Source organism: Xenopus tropicalis, chromosome 7 (assembly GCF_000004195.4).
Source record: "Xenopus tropicalis strain Nigerian chromosome 7, UCB_Xtro_10.0, whole genome shotgun sequence".
Classification (NCBI taxonomy): domain Eukaryota; kingdom Metazoa; phylum Chordata; class Amphibia; order Anura; family Pipidae; genus Xenopus; species Xenopus tropicalis.
Window position 1 is genome coordinate 52,488,058 of NC_030683.2, and position 17,800 is coordinate 52,505,857.

At 39.7% G+C, this 17,800-nt stretch overlaps 1 protein-coding gene across 2 annotated transcripts in view; it reads left to right on the plus strand.

Moving 5' to 3' along the window:
- Positions 1–17,800, plus strand: part of cdhr1 (cadherin related family member 1) — a 66,167-nt gene that overhangs the window by 32,849 nt on the left and 15,518 nt on the right. For both annotated transcript variants that reach the window (XM_031906398.1, XM_031906399.1), the window contains exon 14: positions 5,115–5,182. In XM_031906398.1, the coding sequence (XP_031762258.1) occupies positions 5,115–5,182 (68 nt within the window). The remainder of the gene's footprint in view (positions 1–5,114; positions 5,183–17,800) is intronic.

Genomic DNA, 17,800 nt, shown 5'->3' on the forward strand with positions numbered 1-17,800 from the left:
CCAATTTTCCCATAGACTTTGACAGGGAAGATTTTCAAACTGCTGCCACTCTTACAGCTTTGAAGCTACACCCCCCAAACTTAAATAACATAATAATGGGGTCACCCTGAATGAAAATATGACCCCAAAGTGGGAGGGGCCAACAACAGCCAATCAAATTTCACCCATTGACTTTAATAGGGAAATTGAAACTGCTGCCAATCTTACAGCTTTGAGGCTACACTCCCCAAACTTGAATCACACAGTCATGGGGTCAGCCTGAATGAAAATATGATGTTTGTTGGATCCCCGGAAATGGGCGGAGCTGTGAACAGCCAATCAGATTTTACCTATTTACTTGGGGGAAATCCAACCTGCTGCCATTCTCACAGTAATAACACCAGGTAACTGCGGTTTAAGGTTAGAAAAAGTGGAGTCACCCACAGCCAATCAGATTTTACCTATTGACTTCCAACGGGGAAATTCAACCTGCTGCCATTCTCACAGTATTAACACCAGGGTCCCCAAACTTTTCACAGTTGGTCACTAGGGTACTGCAGTTTTAGTTTTGAAAAGTGGGTGGAGCCACCAACAGCCAATCAGATTTCACGTATTGACTTTTAATGGGGAAATTCAACCTGCTGCCAGTCTCGCAGCAATAACACCAGGGACCCCAAACTTTTCACAGTTGGTCACTAGGGGACTGCCGTTTTAGTTTTGAAAAGTGGGTGGAGCCACCAACAGTCAATCAGATTTCACTTATTGACTTTTATGGGGAAATTGAAACTGCTGCCAATCTTACAGCTTTGAGGCTACACTCACCAAACTTGAATCACAAAGTCATGGGGTCAGCCTGAATGAAAATATGATGATTGTTGGATGCCCAAAAGTGGGCGGAGATGTGAACAGCCAATCAGATTTTACCTATTGACTTGGAGGAAATCCAACCTGCTGCCATTCTCACAGTAATAACACCGGGGTCCCAAAACTTTGCAGGGTTAGGCACCAGGTAACTGCGGTTCAAGGCTAGAAAAAGTGGGTGGAGCACCAGCAGCCAATCAGATTGTACCTATTGACTTTTATTGGTTTGATGCCAGAGTTCCCAAACTATGCACAGTCAGTCACTGGGTGATTACGTATTCAAGTTGTTATTTTTTTTAAGTTGGCGGTGCCGCAAACAGCCAATCAGATTTTACCTATTGACTTTCAATAGGGAAATTCAACCTGCTGCCATTGTCACAGTATTAACCCCAGGGTCCCCATCTTTTCATAGTTGGTCACTAGGGGACTGCAGGTTTAGTCTTGAAAAAGTGGGTGGAGCCACCAACAGCCAATCAGATTTCACCTATTGAATTTTATTGGTTTGATTCCAGGGTTCCCAAACTTTGCACAGTCAGTCACTGGGTGACTTTGTAGTCAAGGTTTGAAAATGTGGGCGGGGCCGCCAAAAGTCAATCACATTTCTTTCATTGTTTTTAGTGGGGAAATTTTAACTGCTGCCATTCTCACATGTTTAATGTCAGGGTCCCCAAACTTTGCACAAGTTTCCAAGTTTAGAAAAGTGGGTGGGGCCAACAACAGCCAATTAGATTTCACCTATAGACTTCATATGTTTAAATTTAAACTGCTGCCATTCTTTAAATATTAATACTAAGGTCTCCAAACTTTGCAGAGCTAGTCATCAGGTAACTGTGGTTCAGAGTTAGAAAAAGTGGGTGGAGCCACCAACAGCAAATCAGATTTTAACTATTGATTTTCAATGGGGAAATTCAACCTGCTGCCATTCTCACAGTATTAATACCAGGGCAACTAGGGGACTAGATTTTTAGGTTTTAAAAAAGTGGGTGGAGCCACCAACAGCCAATCAAACTTCACCTATTTAATTTTTTTTGTTAAATTTAAAATGCTGCCTTTCTCACACTATTCATGCCAGGGTTCCCGATGTTTGTCACTGGGTGACTTCGACTCAAGGTTAGAAAGAGTGGGCACACCCACCAACCACCAATCACAATTTACCTATTGACTTTTATTGGTTTAAATTTAAACTACTGCTGTTCTTTAACTATTAATCCTAGGGTCCCTAAACTTTGGAGAGTTAGTCACTGGGTAACTGCAGTTCCAGGTTAGAAAAAGTGGGTGGAGCCACCAGCCGCCAATCAGATGTCACTCGTTTTCCGAATGAAACAGCGACATTTGTTGGATGACCCCAAAGCGGGAGGGGCCAACAACAGCCAATCAGATGTCACTCATTGACTTTCAGTGGGGAAATTGAAACTGCTGCCAATCTTACAGCTTTGAGACTACACTCCCCAAACTTGAATCACATAGTCATGGGGTCAGCCTGAATGAAAATATGATGATTGTTGGATGCCATTCAGACACTATTAAAAACCGGGTCCCCAAACTTTGCACAGTGGTTTTTAGTATATAAAAAAATGGTTCGGTCCAACCTCCCCTCCAACAAAATGGTACGGTCTGACCCCCCATCCAAAAACATGGTACGGTCCCACCCCCTCTCCAATAAAATGGTACATTCCGACCCCCCCAAAAAAAATGGTACGATCCAACCCCCCTACAAAAAATTGGTACGGTCCGACCCCCCCCCCCCCCGTCCAAAAAATGGTACGGTCCAACCCCCCCTCCAATAAAATGGTACAGTCCAACCCCCCCCCCCCCCAAAAAATGGTACGGTCCAACCCCCCCCCCCCTACAAAAAATTGATATGGTCCGACCCCCCCTCCAAAAAAATAGTACGGTCCGACCCCCCCCCCCCCCAATAAAATGGTACAGTCCAACCCCCCCATCCACCAAAATGGTACGGTCCGACCCCCCTCCCCTCCAAAAAAATGGTACAGTCCCCCCCCCCTAATAAAATGGTATAGTCCAACCCCCCCCCCGTCCACCAAAATGGTACAGTCTGATCTTTAGTTATAGGGGCTGTCATGAAACCGTATCATTATGTTGTGTTGAAAAAGCCAACCTACTGTTCTTCAGCTTATTCTTCCTCTTTTTGTTCTTCGTCGTCTTAGCGCCTCCCATTTTCTAAACGCTACTTACAGCTTTGAGGCTACACTCCCCAAACTTGAATCACATTATCATGGGGTCAGCCTGAATGAAAATATGATGATTGTTGGATGCCCAAAAGTGGGCGGAGCTGTGAACAGCCAATCAGATTTTACCTATTGACTTGGCAGAAATCCAACCTGCTGCCATTCTCACAGTAATAACACTGGGGTCCCCAAACTTTGCAGAGTTAGGCACCAGGTAACTGTGACTCAAGGTTACAAAAAGTGGGTGGAGCCACCAACAGCCAATCAGATTTTACCTATTGACTTTCAATGGAGAAAAGTCAACCTGCTGTGATTCTCACAGTATTAACACCAGGATCCCCAAACTTTTCACAGTCACTAGGGGACTGCAGTTTTAGTTTTAAAAAAAGTGGGTGGAGCCACCAACAGCCAATCAGATATCACCAATAGAATTTTATTGGTTTGATGCCAGAGTGCCCAAACTTTGCACAGTCAGTCGCTGGGTGACTACATACTCAAGGTTAGAAAAAGTGGGCAGGGCTGTCAAGAGTCAATCACATTTCTTTCATTGTTTTCAGTGGGGAAATTTTAACTGCTGCCATTCTCACAGTATTAACCCCAGGGTCCCAAAACTTTTCACAGTTGGTCACTAGGGGACTGCAGTTTTAGTTTTAAAAAAGTGGGTGGAGCCACCAACAGCCAATCAGATATCACCAATAGAATTTTATTGGTTTGATGCCAGAGTGCCCAAACTTTGCACAGTCAGTCGCTGGGTGACTACATACTCAAAGTTAGAAAAAGTGGGCAGGGCTGTCAAGAGTCAATCACATTTCTTTCATTGTTTTCAGTGGGGAAATTTTAACTGCTGCCATTCTCACAGTATTAACCCCAGGGTCCCAAAACTTTTCACAGTTGGTCACTAGGGGACTGCAGTTTTAGTTTTGAAAAGTGGGTGGAGCCAACAACAGGCAATCATATTTCACCTATTGAATTTTATTGGTTTGATGTCAGGGTCCCCAACTGTTTGTCACTGGGTGACTATGTTCAAGTTTAGAAAAGTGGGCAGGGCCAACAACAGCCAATCAGATTTCACCTATAGACTTCATATGTTTAAATTTAAACTGCTGCCATTCTTTAAATATTAATACTAATGTCCCCAAACTTTGCAAAGCAGAGCCACCAACAGGCAATCCATTTCCCCAATAAATTTCATCCAATCAGATTTCATATATTGAATTTTATTGGTTTAAATGTAAAATCCTGTCATTCTCACACTATTTATGCCAGGGTGCCCACTGTTTGTCACTGGGTGACTTCTACTCAAGGTTAAAGAAAATGGGCGGGGCCATCAACCACCAATCACAATTTACCTATTGACTTTTTATTGGTTTAAAACTGCTGCCGTTCTTTAACTATTAATCCTAGGGCCCCTAAACTTTGCAGAGTTAGTCACTGGGTAACTGCAGTTCCAGGTTAGAAAAAAGTGGGCGGAGCCACCAGATGTCACTCGTTGACTTTCAGAGGGGAAATTTAAATTGCTGCCATTCAGACACTATTAAAACCAGGGTCCCCAAACTTTGCACAGTGGTTTTTACTATATAACTGTCATCCAAGGTTAGAAAAAGTGGGCAGAGCCAACAACAGATCAGATTATATTCAGTGAAAACCGTCAGTGACAACGTTTTTCAACCCAACATGAAGTTTGTTCTCAAATTTCCCTTTCTAGTTCAATTTAAGGCTTTACTATTTGCAGAAGTACAGCTAGTGTTATTCTCCAAAAACCTTTTTGGTATCTGTTGTATGTAGCCTTTAGCTTTTGTGGATTATATCAAGGCTCCAGAAACAGGCAGCTCATTATCAGCAATGAACATCTTTTCCCTTAAACAGAAGGCTCTCTGCTACACTCTGCTGTACAAGAGAGAGAGACATAGCAGAATAGACACTGAAAATAAACTACTGCAGGCATAGCACAGCTCCCTCTATATTACTACCAGTGGTAAAGACAAAGATATATATACTACTCTTTTAATTGGATGCATACTTATACTCATTTAATCAATATGCTATGCTATAATTGCTGTAATTTATCTTAATAATCTATCATAGGCCACGGACCTGGATTCAGGACTTTGGGGTGAAATCAAGTATTCAATTTATGGCCCAGGATCTGACCCGTGAGTATATAATTTAGAAATGTTTTTATGTGTATTATATATTTGCAACTCAATACGTATGGATGCTATACAATATTATATTTTACATCTACTTAAAGGATAACTAAGCCCTAAAAATTAATATAATTAGAAATGCCATATTTATATACTGACCTAATTGTGCCAGCCTCTTTCAGCATCTTTTTAAAAGTAAAAATCCAGGCCTTCAAAGTTATCACAGGAGCACCCCATCTTTAATTTTGTTAGAAGTGTCAGTGGCACTCACATGCTTAGGGGCACATTTACTAATCCACGAACGTCCGAAAAAGCGTCCGAATGCGTTTTTTTCGTAATGATCGGTATTTTGCGATTTTTTCGTAAATTGTTGCGACTTTTTCGTAGCCATTATGACTTGCTTGTGAATTGTCGTGACTTTTTCGTAGCCATTACTACTTGCTCGTAAATTGTAGCTTTTTCGTAGCCGTCGTGCCGAGTACAAAAGTTTCGGATTCATTCAAGCTTCAGTATCGTGACTTTCCTTGGGCCAGGTTGGAGCTGCAGAGTCCTATGCCATTGAGTCCTATGGGAGGCTTCCAAAATCATGCAAAGTCGCAAAGGTTTGCCCGCCGTTAACGAGCGCTCAATACGAAAAAGTCGCGACAATATACGAGCAAGTCGTAATGGCTACGAAAAAGTCGCGACAATTTACGAAAAATCGCAAAATGTTCGTTTCCAATCCGATTTTTTCCCATTCGGGATTCGGATTCGTGGATTAGTAAATCAGCCCCTTAGTGTACTCTGAGCAGCTGTTGGGAAGCTAAGCAAATTATCAGAAAATGAGGTTTGCCTATCATATAATCATAATTTTTTGCGTGAGTGCCGGCACTCTAACTTCTATATAAATATATTATATTGAGTAACTTACAAAAAGAGGTCAGAGGTTGGATATCCTGTTTATGACTATGGATATAATTTGCAGGGACTGTCTGTCTGTATTAAGACTGTAAAATAAGTGATATATATGTTTATATCTGTAACACTTTGATTTTAGAAACTGATAAATATAAGAAATTACTACAGTGTGCTCTTTTTCTTATTGAAAAAGTTTTAAAATATGGGAATGCTATATCCCATAAAAACAATGTTAATCAAATAATTTACGTTTTAAAAACTAATTTCCTTTGAATTTATATAATAAAAACAGAACTGCACCTTATTCGATCTTGCCTAAGATATAGTTAATTCTTATTGGACAAAACAGTCCTATTTGCTTTGATTAATGTTTAAATAATTTAAGGTATGGAGATTCATTTTACAGAGAAACTCCAGGTCTTGAACCTTCTAGATAACAGATTTCATACCTATTTAACATTGTTATATTATGTCATTACATAGTTTTGGCTCTGTATAAGAGGCTACTTAACAGGTGCAAAATATGCTTTTGTTCTAGTACCATAGAGCATCATTGTGCATCAATCAAATGTCTGATTTCACACAAATAAGCAAGAAATACTTTTTTTTGGTTGGTTGTTGTAGCGTTCTAAGAACCTGGCTAACCTTTGCTCCTGCAAATTTTACCTTTGTATTATACCCAGATAATAATAATAACTATAATATAGGTTCAATTTGTTCTAAATAAGTCTATATTCTGGTATCAGAAAAGTGCAGGAAATGTAAACAGGCATGTTAATGGATACTGTCATGTTTTTTTTTCATCAGTTAATAGAGCTTCTCCAGCAGAATCCTGCATTGAAATGCATTTTCCAAAAACACAAAAATATTTTTTATATTCAATTTTGAAATTTCACATGGGGCTAGCCATATTATTCATTTCCCAGGGTGCCACAACCATGTGACTTGTGCTCTGATAAACGTCAGTCACACTTTACTGCTGAGCTGCAAGTTGGAGTGATATTACCCCCCTCCCAGCAGGCGATCAGCAGAACAATGGGAAGGGAGCAAGATAGCAGCTACCAGTAGATATCAGAATAGCACTCAAAAGTAAGAAATCCAAGTCCAGCTTGTGACACCTCCAGCTACATAGGAGTAGGAGAAATAATAGGTTACCTGAAAGCAGTTCTAATGTACAATGCTGGCTCTTTCTGAAAGCTCATGCACTGATATGGCTGCCTACACACCAATATTACAACTAAAAAAAGATGCATTTGTTGGTCCAAGAGTAAAATTTTAATTGGTAGAGTGAATTATTTGCTATGTAAACAGTGTAATTTAGAAATGAAAAGTATATCATAAAAATCATTGCAGTATCCCCTTAAGTGTATTTGGTGCCTTTCATATAAAGGTACACAATTATCAACAGTAATAATAATAAGAAGAAAATAAGCCTCATTTTCAAACACAGCTGTAAGTGTGGTTTTACTTTAATGGGTGCAAATGTTGCATGTAGTAACTCCATTCCTTAAACCTACTTGTACTTCCATTGCGACCATTCACTTGGCTGTGATGGGGTGTGCACAAGTGTACCTACTGACTCTGTGGAACCCTAGACATACCACCACCCTAAGCATCATCATAATTTCAGGGTTTTCATAAAGTTACTTAAATTGTTTACATAAATAGGTGCAACAAGCTTGTGCAAAAAAAAAAAAAAATGCATGCCAATGCCATTTTAATGTAGCATGCCAGAAATGAGGCAACCTGTTGGTTGGTTTTGTATGTAAATTTGTATATTCAATGTATTTAACCAATTTTTGTACTGTTCTGAAGAATATGTTGGCACTTTGTGCTACTAATAATGCTAAAGGACAGATTATTCAAATACAGGGCTTAATACATAAAAACTCACTGACATTCTATTCATTTCCACGGGATTTTAAGAAGTTAATTTATCAATGGGTGAAAGTTAGAGTTCACCATTTTATAAATACATGTCTAAGAATCCCATCGAAATAAACAGAAGATTTTTAACTCTAAAATCACATTTTGATAAATACTGTATGCCCCTAAGAATAACCCCTATTTCATTTTACTAGATTCACAAAAATCCATACTGGCAATTGTGCCCGTCTTAACACATTGGTCATAAATCAGGATACAGAGTGTTTTGCTGGTACATTGCTCATTAGCGAAAGTAAGACCAACGTAAATGGGAGAGAGCTCATAACTTACATAACTATATAATTAGATTACAACCCCTATTTACTCTTACATTTCCAATATTATAAATGATAATGAAAGCAAAATGCAAAATACCATTATTTTTTCTTCAATGAAACTCCTTGCCTTCTAAATTGTTGTTCAGAAAAAAAAATCGTTGTTTTTTGCTTGGTGACTGGATTGCAAATCTTTATGGCTTTGTCTTTTACTCTCAATTCAGTGGAACCTTTTCATTCATACACAACCTAGTTGCTACTCTTGAACATATCATTGCTTTCAATATTACTTATGTTATGCCTCTTAAACGCTTAAGGTATGGTAATATACAGGCAGCTATTGCAGATATATACTGAAAATGCAGCACTATTACATTCCTTTTACTCTTTTTTGCCCCTTTTTACACGACAATTTGCCTTGTAAAGACACATAGGGGCACATTTACAAAGGCACGAACGCTCGAGCGTTCATGCAAACACTCCGAGCGTATTTTTGCTGATTTTTTCAGGCGTCCGCACGACTTTTTCGGACGTTTGCACAAAAAAATTGGAAAGGTTTTACCACTGTTTACAGTTGTTCGGTACGAAAGTTTCGTGACTTTCGGATCGCCAATACGATATTATCGTGACTAATACGATTTTTTCGTAAGCATTTTCGTGATATTTGCGATCTTCCGAAATTTTCGTTTCCAATACGATTTTTTCCCATTCGTGATTCGGATTCGTGGATTAGTAAATGTGCCCCAAAGTATGTAACGTTTATGTTATTTTTTGCAAAAAACAGCTGTTTTTGTTGTGCCAAAAGACTGTATTGTTCTTATCACTTTTTATACTCACTGGTTGTCTATTGTTCCCCTTGACTTCAATGAAACTATTGCAGAATGGTGTATAAAAGATTTTTTGTGGTGTTTACACTTTATGAATAGTAGCCTTTGCATATTGAATTTAGGTGGACAACAAGCTTGGTGTTATTGTTTTGTGTTTGCCCATTATCCAGAATGCTGGGGACCTGGGGGCATTACTGACATAAACAAGGGACAACAGTTGCTCCATCCTTTCCTAATAACTTTGTAAAGAAATAAGGCCAATTTTCTAATACATACTTAGTTATATTAGAATTATGGATGGCATCCTTCTTCTCTTCAATAAAATACCTTCATATTGTTATAATAAATACATAAAGTGCAGTAGTGTCAATACATAAGTGTGATACAAATACATCAATATATATTGTTAATAACATTGAAAGTGCAAAATTGCAGTTGAAATAGTACTCTCAGTAAAACTGGAACTGCCAATAGAAACATTATTGTGAAGAGGTAAAAAACAAATTTCAGTGATGAGATTGTCCCATTCAGTAGGTAGAGAGTCTAAGATCAATCATCATTCAGAACAGTAAACCCAATATGTGTACTATTAAATATTAAAAAACAACGGTAAATACATCAGAATTAAAAACATTTCCCAGATATAAAAGTAAAGTTATGCTGAGTCACAGCCCAGTAAAAAGTACTGCTCTGCGGATGGTCCAACTGCCTCGAAAAATCTTCCATAGAACTGAGGAGAGAAAAGACAATGTGATGCCCTTTCCAAAACACCAAGCAACTATACTATACTAAATATGAACGGCTAATGTTCTTATGCTATATAAGCGGATAAGCTTTTCAATATAAAAATATATATCTAAGTATTTTTTAATGAAAAATACAGAATTGTAAAAGAAAATAAGCAAAAAGCACCTATTATTACTTGCGCTGCCATCTATAGTAACTCAGACGCCTCACCTAATCTTTGAACTCATTTATACAATAGCAAAGTCCAGGTTACTGACCCCCCTTTATCTTCCTCCAATCCCCCCTTTATCTTCACAAAATGTACACCTGCAAAGGTTCTTACAGGCAGTAAAAAGGCAACCTCAGGGAATAGCACCTTAACAAATTTGTAGAACTACATCTTCAAGCAAAGTTATATGAATTCCATCCCTACTCCCCGTGCTAACACATAGTTCTGGACTGGCAATCTGTGGGTTCTGGCAACTGCCTGAGGGGCTGCTATAAAATGCCATACATAGTCACTATTTATTGGGCTGAGGGGCAGTTTGGGCCCCTGTGTATACCAGGGCCAGTCCAGACTTAAAACCCTTACTTAGCTACTCGCAGCCCCATATCTTTCCTTCCCCATATTCCTTATTGGTCCATTCTGCTTCCAATCTGTCTGCATGATTTCCCCTTTCTTTCCTTCTGCACTCACCATCTTCATGCTCCCTCTCATCCTCATTCTCCCACACCCGCAATTTTCTCTTCATTTTTAACCATACTAATGCCTTAAATTTTATCCCTTTCCAAAACCACTTACATAGTTACATAGTTACATAGTTACATAGGGTTGAAAAAAGACCATTGTCCATCAAGTTCAACCCATCCGAGTAAACCCAGCACACAACCTATACTAACCAATCTATACACTCACATACATAAACTATATATACAACCAGTAATACTAACTGTAGATATTAGTATCACAATAGCCTTGGATATTCTGCTTGTCCAAAAACTCATCCAGGCCCCTCTTATAGGCATTAACAGAATCTGCCATTACCACATAACTAGGAAGGGCATTCCACAGCCTCACTGCCCTCACCGTGAAAAACCACCTACGCTGCTTCAAATGGAAGCTCTGTTCCTCTAATCTATAGGGGTGACCTCTGGTGCACTGTTTTTATGGGAAAAAAGAACATCCCCCAACTGCCTATAATCCCCTCTAATGTACTTGTACAGAGTAATCATGTCCCCTCGCAAGCGCCTCTTTTCCAGAGAAAACAACCCCAACCTCGATAGTCTAACCTCATAGCTTAAATCTTCCATCCCCTTTACCAGTTTAGTTGCACGTCTCTGCACTCTGTCCAGCTCATTAATATCCTTCTTAAGGACTGGAGCCCAAAACTGCACTGCATACTCAAGGTGAGGCCTTAACAGGGACCTATAAAGGGGCAAAATTATGTTCTCATCCCTTGAGTCAATGCACTTTTTTATACAAGACAGCACTTTATTTGCTGTAGTAGCCACAGAATGACACTGCCTGGAATTAGACAACTTGTGATCTACAAAAACCCCTAGATCCTTCTCCATTAAGGATGCCCCCAACACACTACCATTCAGTAGATAGTTTGCGTTTATATTATTTCTACCAAAGTGCATAACTTTGCACTTGTCAACATTGAACCTCATTTTCCAGTTTGCTGCCCAGTTTTCCAATTTTGTCAAATCGCTCTGCAAAGCGGCAGCATCCTGCATGGAACTTATAGTTTTGCACAATTTTGTGTCATCAGCAAAAATAGAAACATTACTCTCTATGCCCACCTCCAGGTCATTAATAAACAAGTTAAAAAGCAAAGGACCAAGGACTGACCCCTGCGGTACTCCACTAACCACACTGGCCCAATTAGAAAATGTTCCATTTACCACCACTCTTTGTACTCTATCCTTCAGCCAGTTCTCTATCCAATTACAAATATTATGTTCTAGGCCAATATTCCTCAATTTGATCATTAACCTTCTGTGAGGTACAGTATCAAACGCTTTAGCAAAATCTAAATAGATGACATCAACTGCCATTCCAGCATCAAGGTTCCTGCTCACCTCCTCATAAAAGGTAACTAAATTAGTCTGGCAAGATCTGTTACGCATAAAACCATGCTGGCACAAACTAGCTCAGTACTTCCGCTTCTCCCCTCCTCAATATACAACTCCACCTTCTTCCCCACCCCATTGATTATGATTGAAGGTGCAGATTACACACAAGCAGAAAACAATACTTTGCTCTATTCACACACAATGAAAGCAAGCTGCAGGGCCATTTTAAGGTCTTGGTGGTCACAGAGCAAAAATACTGGGGCCCTATTATCCTGCTGCATGCAGTGTGGCAACATTTTTTTTTAACTACACCAGAGTTTTGGCCACACCCCTATATAGCACATCCATTTAACCAAAACATAACCCAGACGTGCCAGAATAATTACTACAGAAGATGGATACTCAGAAAACTTACCTAGACGTGCCAGTATAATTAATACAAAAATTTTTAACCCCAGTTGTGCCATTATAATGACTGTAGAAATGGCCAATCACCAAAAATGGACAATGAGCACTACAATAAGTCCAGATATGCTGATAAGACCACTGAAAAATTACAAAAAAGCACGAATAATGCGAAAGCGAAAGGTATACAGTGTAAGGAGCAATACTCAGCAGCAGTAGTAGCCTCCCTGTAATATGTTTTACTGTGTCAAGCCACATGCATTCCTGCATCCCCCCTCTTGCGCCTTTCAAACGTCAGTGATGGACTAGGGTAGCATAGTCCATCCAGACAAGCTGATGTGAAGGGCCCATAAGCCAGCTACTTCATTTTTCCTCAATTATCACGTGCTCTGGTTCACAAGTACACGCACAGGCACACCATTCAGCAGCTGGAGGATGGCAGGTGTTATGGTTTATCTTGCCACTTCTCCCTTCTTCTTCTTCTCTCTTTCTCTCTCTACTCCTCTACCTTTATACCACCCATCTGTTCCTCAATTCCATTTTCTGCTGATATTCTATCTCTTGTATTCTCTTCTTTCCTTTCTTTTCCTGTTCTCTTCTTTTCTGAATACCCTGACTTTTTTTTAACTCTGTTTTGTATTTCTCCCCTGTGTTCTGATTTCACCTATTTCTAGTAAGCTTTGCCCTACTCTCTCCAGTATTCTCCTTTTCTCTCCTTCTATTACCCCCCTATTTTCTCCTCAGCTCTTCTTCCCTTACTCCAACTGCCCTTCTACCTGCTCTGCAGCTGGAGAGTACAGAACAGAGTGCAATGCAGGGTGCCTGGACCTAGCAATGAAAAAGTCAGTGGCTCTAAGGTAATTCTAAGTCCCTAGCCTGAAAATTATAACAGGATATGAGGGTCCACCAGCACTTGGCCCCCCTGGGATATTATCGGCATGCCAGTCTGACCCTGGCAGGAGTATTAGTACAATATGTATGTATTCCCCTACTGCAACCCACTGCCTCCTTGTGCCTTCAGACTGAGCTGTATCTAAGATGGCCGTGCGGTCCACAGTGGAACACACCACCATCTTGGATTTTCTCTCAACAGAAGAGACAATGCGGCAGCCAGCGGCAGCATGAAGAATAGGGATATGTGAAATCAATGGGGAAAAAACAATAGGTAGTTAAGTTTAGGCAGAAAAAAAAAAAAATCTGCCATGGTTTAACCCTATATTTTCCCATAACAGTTTCAAATGGCTGCATCCATTTACACCAGATTTTTGCGCAGAGGTACACAATCACTGAAAATCATTGTACTGCTTCATAAGTACACCTTATTTTTTCAAGTGATGTACTTTGTCACCATTTTTTTAAACAGCGTAATAAATAGGCCCCTCAATGTTTACCTGGCTGTGTCCTGTTGTACTGAATGTACTGAATCTGCCTGTTTGGTGTAGACATAGACATTCTGAGACAATTTGCTATTGGTCTTCATTTATTTAATTTTTTCATTTATTTAGGTTTCTGTTTTGCAGTTCTACAGTTTGGTTTTCAACAGCTATCTGGTTGCTAGGGTCTTATTTACCCTAGCAACAAGGCAGTGGTTTGAATGAGAGACTGGTATATGAACAGGTGTGGTAATGAACAAAAATTAAAAATTAACAATAACAGTAAAATTGTAGCAAACCGGAACACTAGTTTTTTGGATGTTGGGGGGTCAGTGAGTGACTCCCATTTGAAAGCTGAAAAAAGTCCAAAGAAGAAGATAATTCAGAAACTATTAAAAAAAAAAGAAAAATTGCAATAAAGTGCAATTGCAAAGTTGCAAGGAATAGGACATACTGTAACATACCAAAAGGTGAACCACCCATTTAAGTCACGAGCATGGTGAGTTCTCTTCTGGCCCTGCAGCGCTTCTGCTCACCCTGTGCAAGTTTTTTAGCTCCTGCTGATGTTGTCCTGTTACCTGCGGGCCAGAACACAGCACCTTTTCATTGTGTCTTGTACCTTAGGGCTGTCCTCTCTTACCTACAGCACAGGCGCAGCATAAACCCCCATTTACTAGCCTATTTTTGAGCATGAAGGACTCCTAGTAGTGAAAGTTGCCAATAAGCAGGCCTTATGTTACGCCCCAAATGAGTCTTGCTTTGATTTAGTGAATTATTATTGTATTTATTGGTGAGTTTAATAAAGTATATAAATAGTGTGCCTTTTTCCTATATAGACCCCTAGAGTTGTAAATAAAGAGAGATGGAGATCTCTTATTCTACATAAGAATAAGTGTTGCTGGGATTGAGCTAATTGTTTTTTACTTGGTGTTTTTAGTAATAGTTGTGAGATTTGTGGGCTAGACTGCGATTGGCTGTGGGGTAGCTGTAGCAGGTTATATTTTACAGAAGCAGCTGAATAGGATTGTGAAAAATGCTGAAAGATAAAGAGTTTAATTTATTTGGGGGGTTGCACTGCTCCTTAATTGTCAGCTTTATGGCATGCTGTGACTGCTACGCCAGTGTTGGGTGCCACGGTGAAACACCCAGACTGACCTCTGTAGTATGGGTCCCATGGCTGTCCCTATCCTCAGCCAGTCCATGGGCAGACAATACAGTCTACCACCCAGACTGGCTGCAGGTAAATGCATGGCAGGTCAAGGCCCACCAGATTGACCACTCAAAGCCAGCCACCTGCTGGCATGTCTGAATGGAGAGACCTTGAATTGCCCACCCTTTAGGCCTTGTGGAGAAAAACATTGGCATTTTCAGTGCACAGTGCTGTGTGTGTCATCAATATTATCCCTGCGTATTCCTCGGATTTATTAATCAAAGAATAAATGAACATATTTCTCTCTTTGTAATGAACTCTACCACCATAACTGATATACAAATGAGCTGCCAGTGCCTCAAACTGTTGTTGGGCATCTCCTTGCCCAGTCGGACAGACAGATCTGCTGCTGCTGTGCGAGAGGAACTGTTATCTAATGGTATGTGGGGGGAAAGGCACAGCATCACTACTGGCTGCAGGTTTAACTATATTGATTGTTTTACATAGGTTTTAGAATCTATTCAGCTGATCAGCCCTAGTTTAGTCTATCTTTGACCATCAGGGACTCCTAATGACACAACCTGATTACACCTTACACAACTGCAGAGGGAACGTTTGCTACACCCACTGAGTGTTCCTGTTATTTAGCCAATTGTCAACTTATTTATTGCTTTTTGTTAAATACCAGTGGTTTTATTCCATTTATTGCTTTGTTGGCACAGACTATTTTTAGCTGTTTGGCAGATCGTACAGGCTATACTGAGTAAAAACTAGAAGGCAACATTTGGAGGGGGAAAAAAATATATCTATATATATGTGTGTGTGTGTAGGTTTTCTTATTCTATATCACTTACTTTCTTAAGCCTCTATGCATTACTCTATCTTTTACTATTGTGGCTTCTGGAGTTGGCACACAAAGCCAATCTCAATGGGAGACTAACTTTTTATTATGCCAAAACAACACAACATTTTGTGGGTTGCCCCTGCGTAAGGTGATAATAAGTAATTGAGCAAAAAATTGCCTAAATATGTGGCACACGCCACACTTCTTCACCTCATCAATTTATATAATGGCAGCAAACTGGTCCCTCTTTTTGTAAACGCAAATGTTGTGTCAATCATATATACAATGTCCAATTGGATATATCAACTTCAACTTCTGCTTTTTCGTCTTCTTCTTCTTAGTGCCCCCCATTTTCTAAACGCTACTCCTCCTACGCTACTCCTCCTAACACCCAAACTCTCCACACTTCTTTGCAATTTTTCCATTGACTTTGACAGAGACGATTTTCAAACTGCTGCCACTCTTACAGCTTTGAAGCTACACTCAAACTTGAATAACATAATCATGGGGGTCACCTTGAATGAAACAGCAATATTTGTTGGATGACCCAAAGTGAGAGGGGCCAACAACAGCCAATCAAATTTCACCTATTGACATCAGATTTTACCTATTGACTTCGCGGAAATCCAACTTGCTGCCAGTCTCACAGTAATAATACCAGGGTCCCCACACTTTCCAGAGTTAGGTTCAAGGTTAGAAAAAGTGGGAGGAGCCACCAACAGCCAATCAGATTTTACCTATTGACTTTCTAGGATGAAATTCAACCTGCTGCCATTCTCACAGTATTAACACCAGTATCCCCAAACTTTTCACAGTTGGTCACTAGGGGACTGCAGCTTTAGGTTTGAAAAAGTGGACGGAGCCACCAACAGCCAATCAGATTTCACCTATTGAATTTTATTGGTTTAAATTTAAAATGCTGCCTTTCTCACACTATTTATGTCAGGGTTCCCAAACTTTGCACAGCCAGTCACTGGCTGACTACGTATTCAGGGTTTTAAAAAAGTGGGTGGAGCCACCAACAGCCAATCCATTCACTCATTAAATTTCATTGGTTTATATTTTAACTGATGCCATTATTTAAGTATTAATTCCAGGGCTGTTAAACTTTCCAAAGTTAGTCACTGGGTATTTGCCGTACAAAGTTAGAAAAATTGGGCAGAGCCACCAACAGCCGATCACATTTCCCTTATTTACTTTCATTGGTGAAGTGTAAAATGTTGTCAGTCCCACAATTTTTTTATGCCTGAGTCCCCAAACTTTGCAAAGTTGGTCACTGAGGGACTGCAGTTCAAAAATAAGAAAAGTGAGTTTGGCCACTAACAGCCAATCAGATTTCATCCATTGAATTTTATTGGTTTAAATTTAAAATGTTGTCATTCTCATACTATTTATAATACTCTGGAGCACCCTCCTCTGTCCAGACTTCCCAGATGAGATCTTATGGGATAAAATAAAATATATAAAAAAAAAATAGCGTAATACAGTAATATAATATTGATAATCAACCCTCCAAACGTGTTTGTATCCTGCCTGCCATATGTTGACTGCGGGAGGTAAACCTAGCAGGAATACCCAACAAGAAAGTAACTTCAGCAATCTATCTATCTATTGTCTATCTATCTATCATCTATCTATCTATCTATCTATAAACATTGTGCAGTTAAACACTATAATTGTATCTAACTTTTATCACTCAGCCTTTCTCTACTAGTTGAATGTATTAGTGAAAATAGCCAACCCATAGAGAATCCCCATTTGACATAGATGAAGACAAAAAAATAGCATGTGGGCAACTTAGTCCAAGCTAGTATGAAAGCAAGCAAGATAAGAAGTATTAGTGGGAGAGCCAGGGCTGCCATCAGGGCGGAGAAGGGGCACTGTTGTGCCGGACCCTGTGAAAATCTGCTTCTCGAAAGTTACATATATTGTGTATAAGTTACGTAACTTTCGCAAAAGTTGTCTAGAAAACTTAAGAAATTTAGGTAAATTGCGTACAAGCAAAAGACTATGTGGAGATGGGGCACTTCACTCACCACCAATGAATTAAACATTCTACAGTACTTCCCTCCAATGAATCGACTGACATATTAGCACATTCATTATTCATTTTAACTATTTA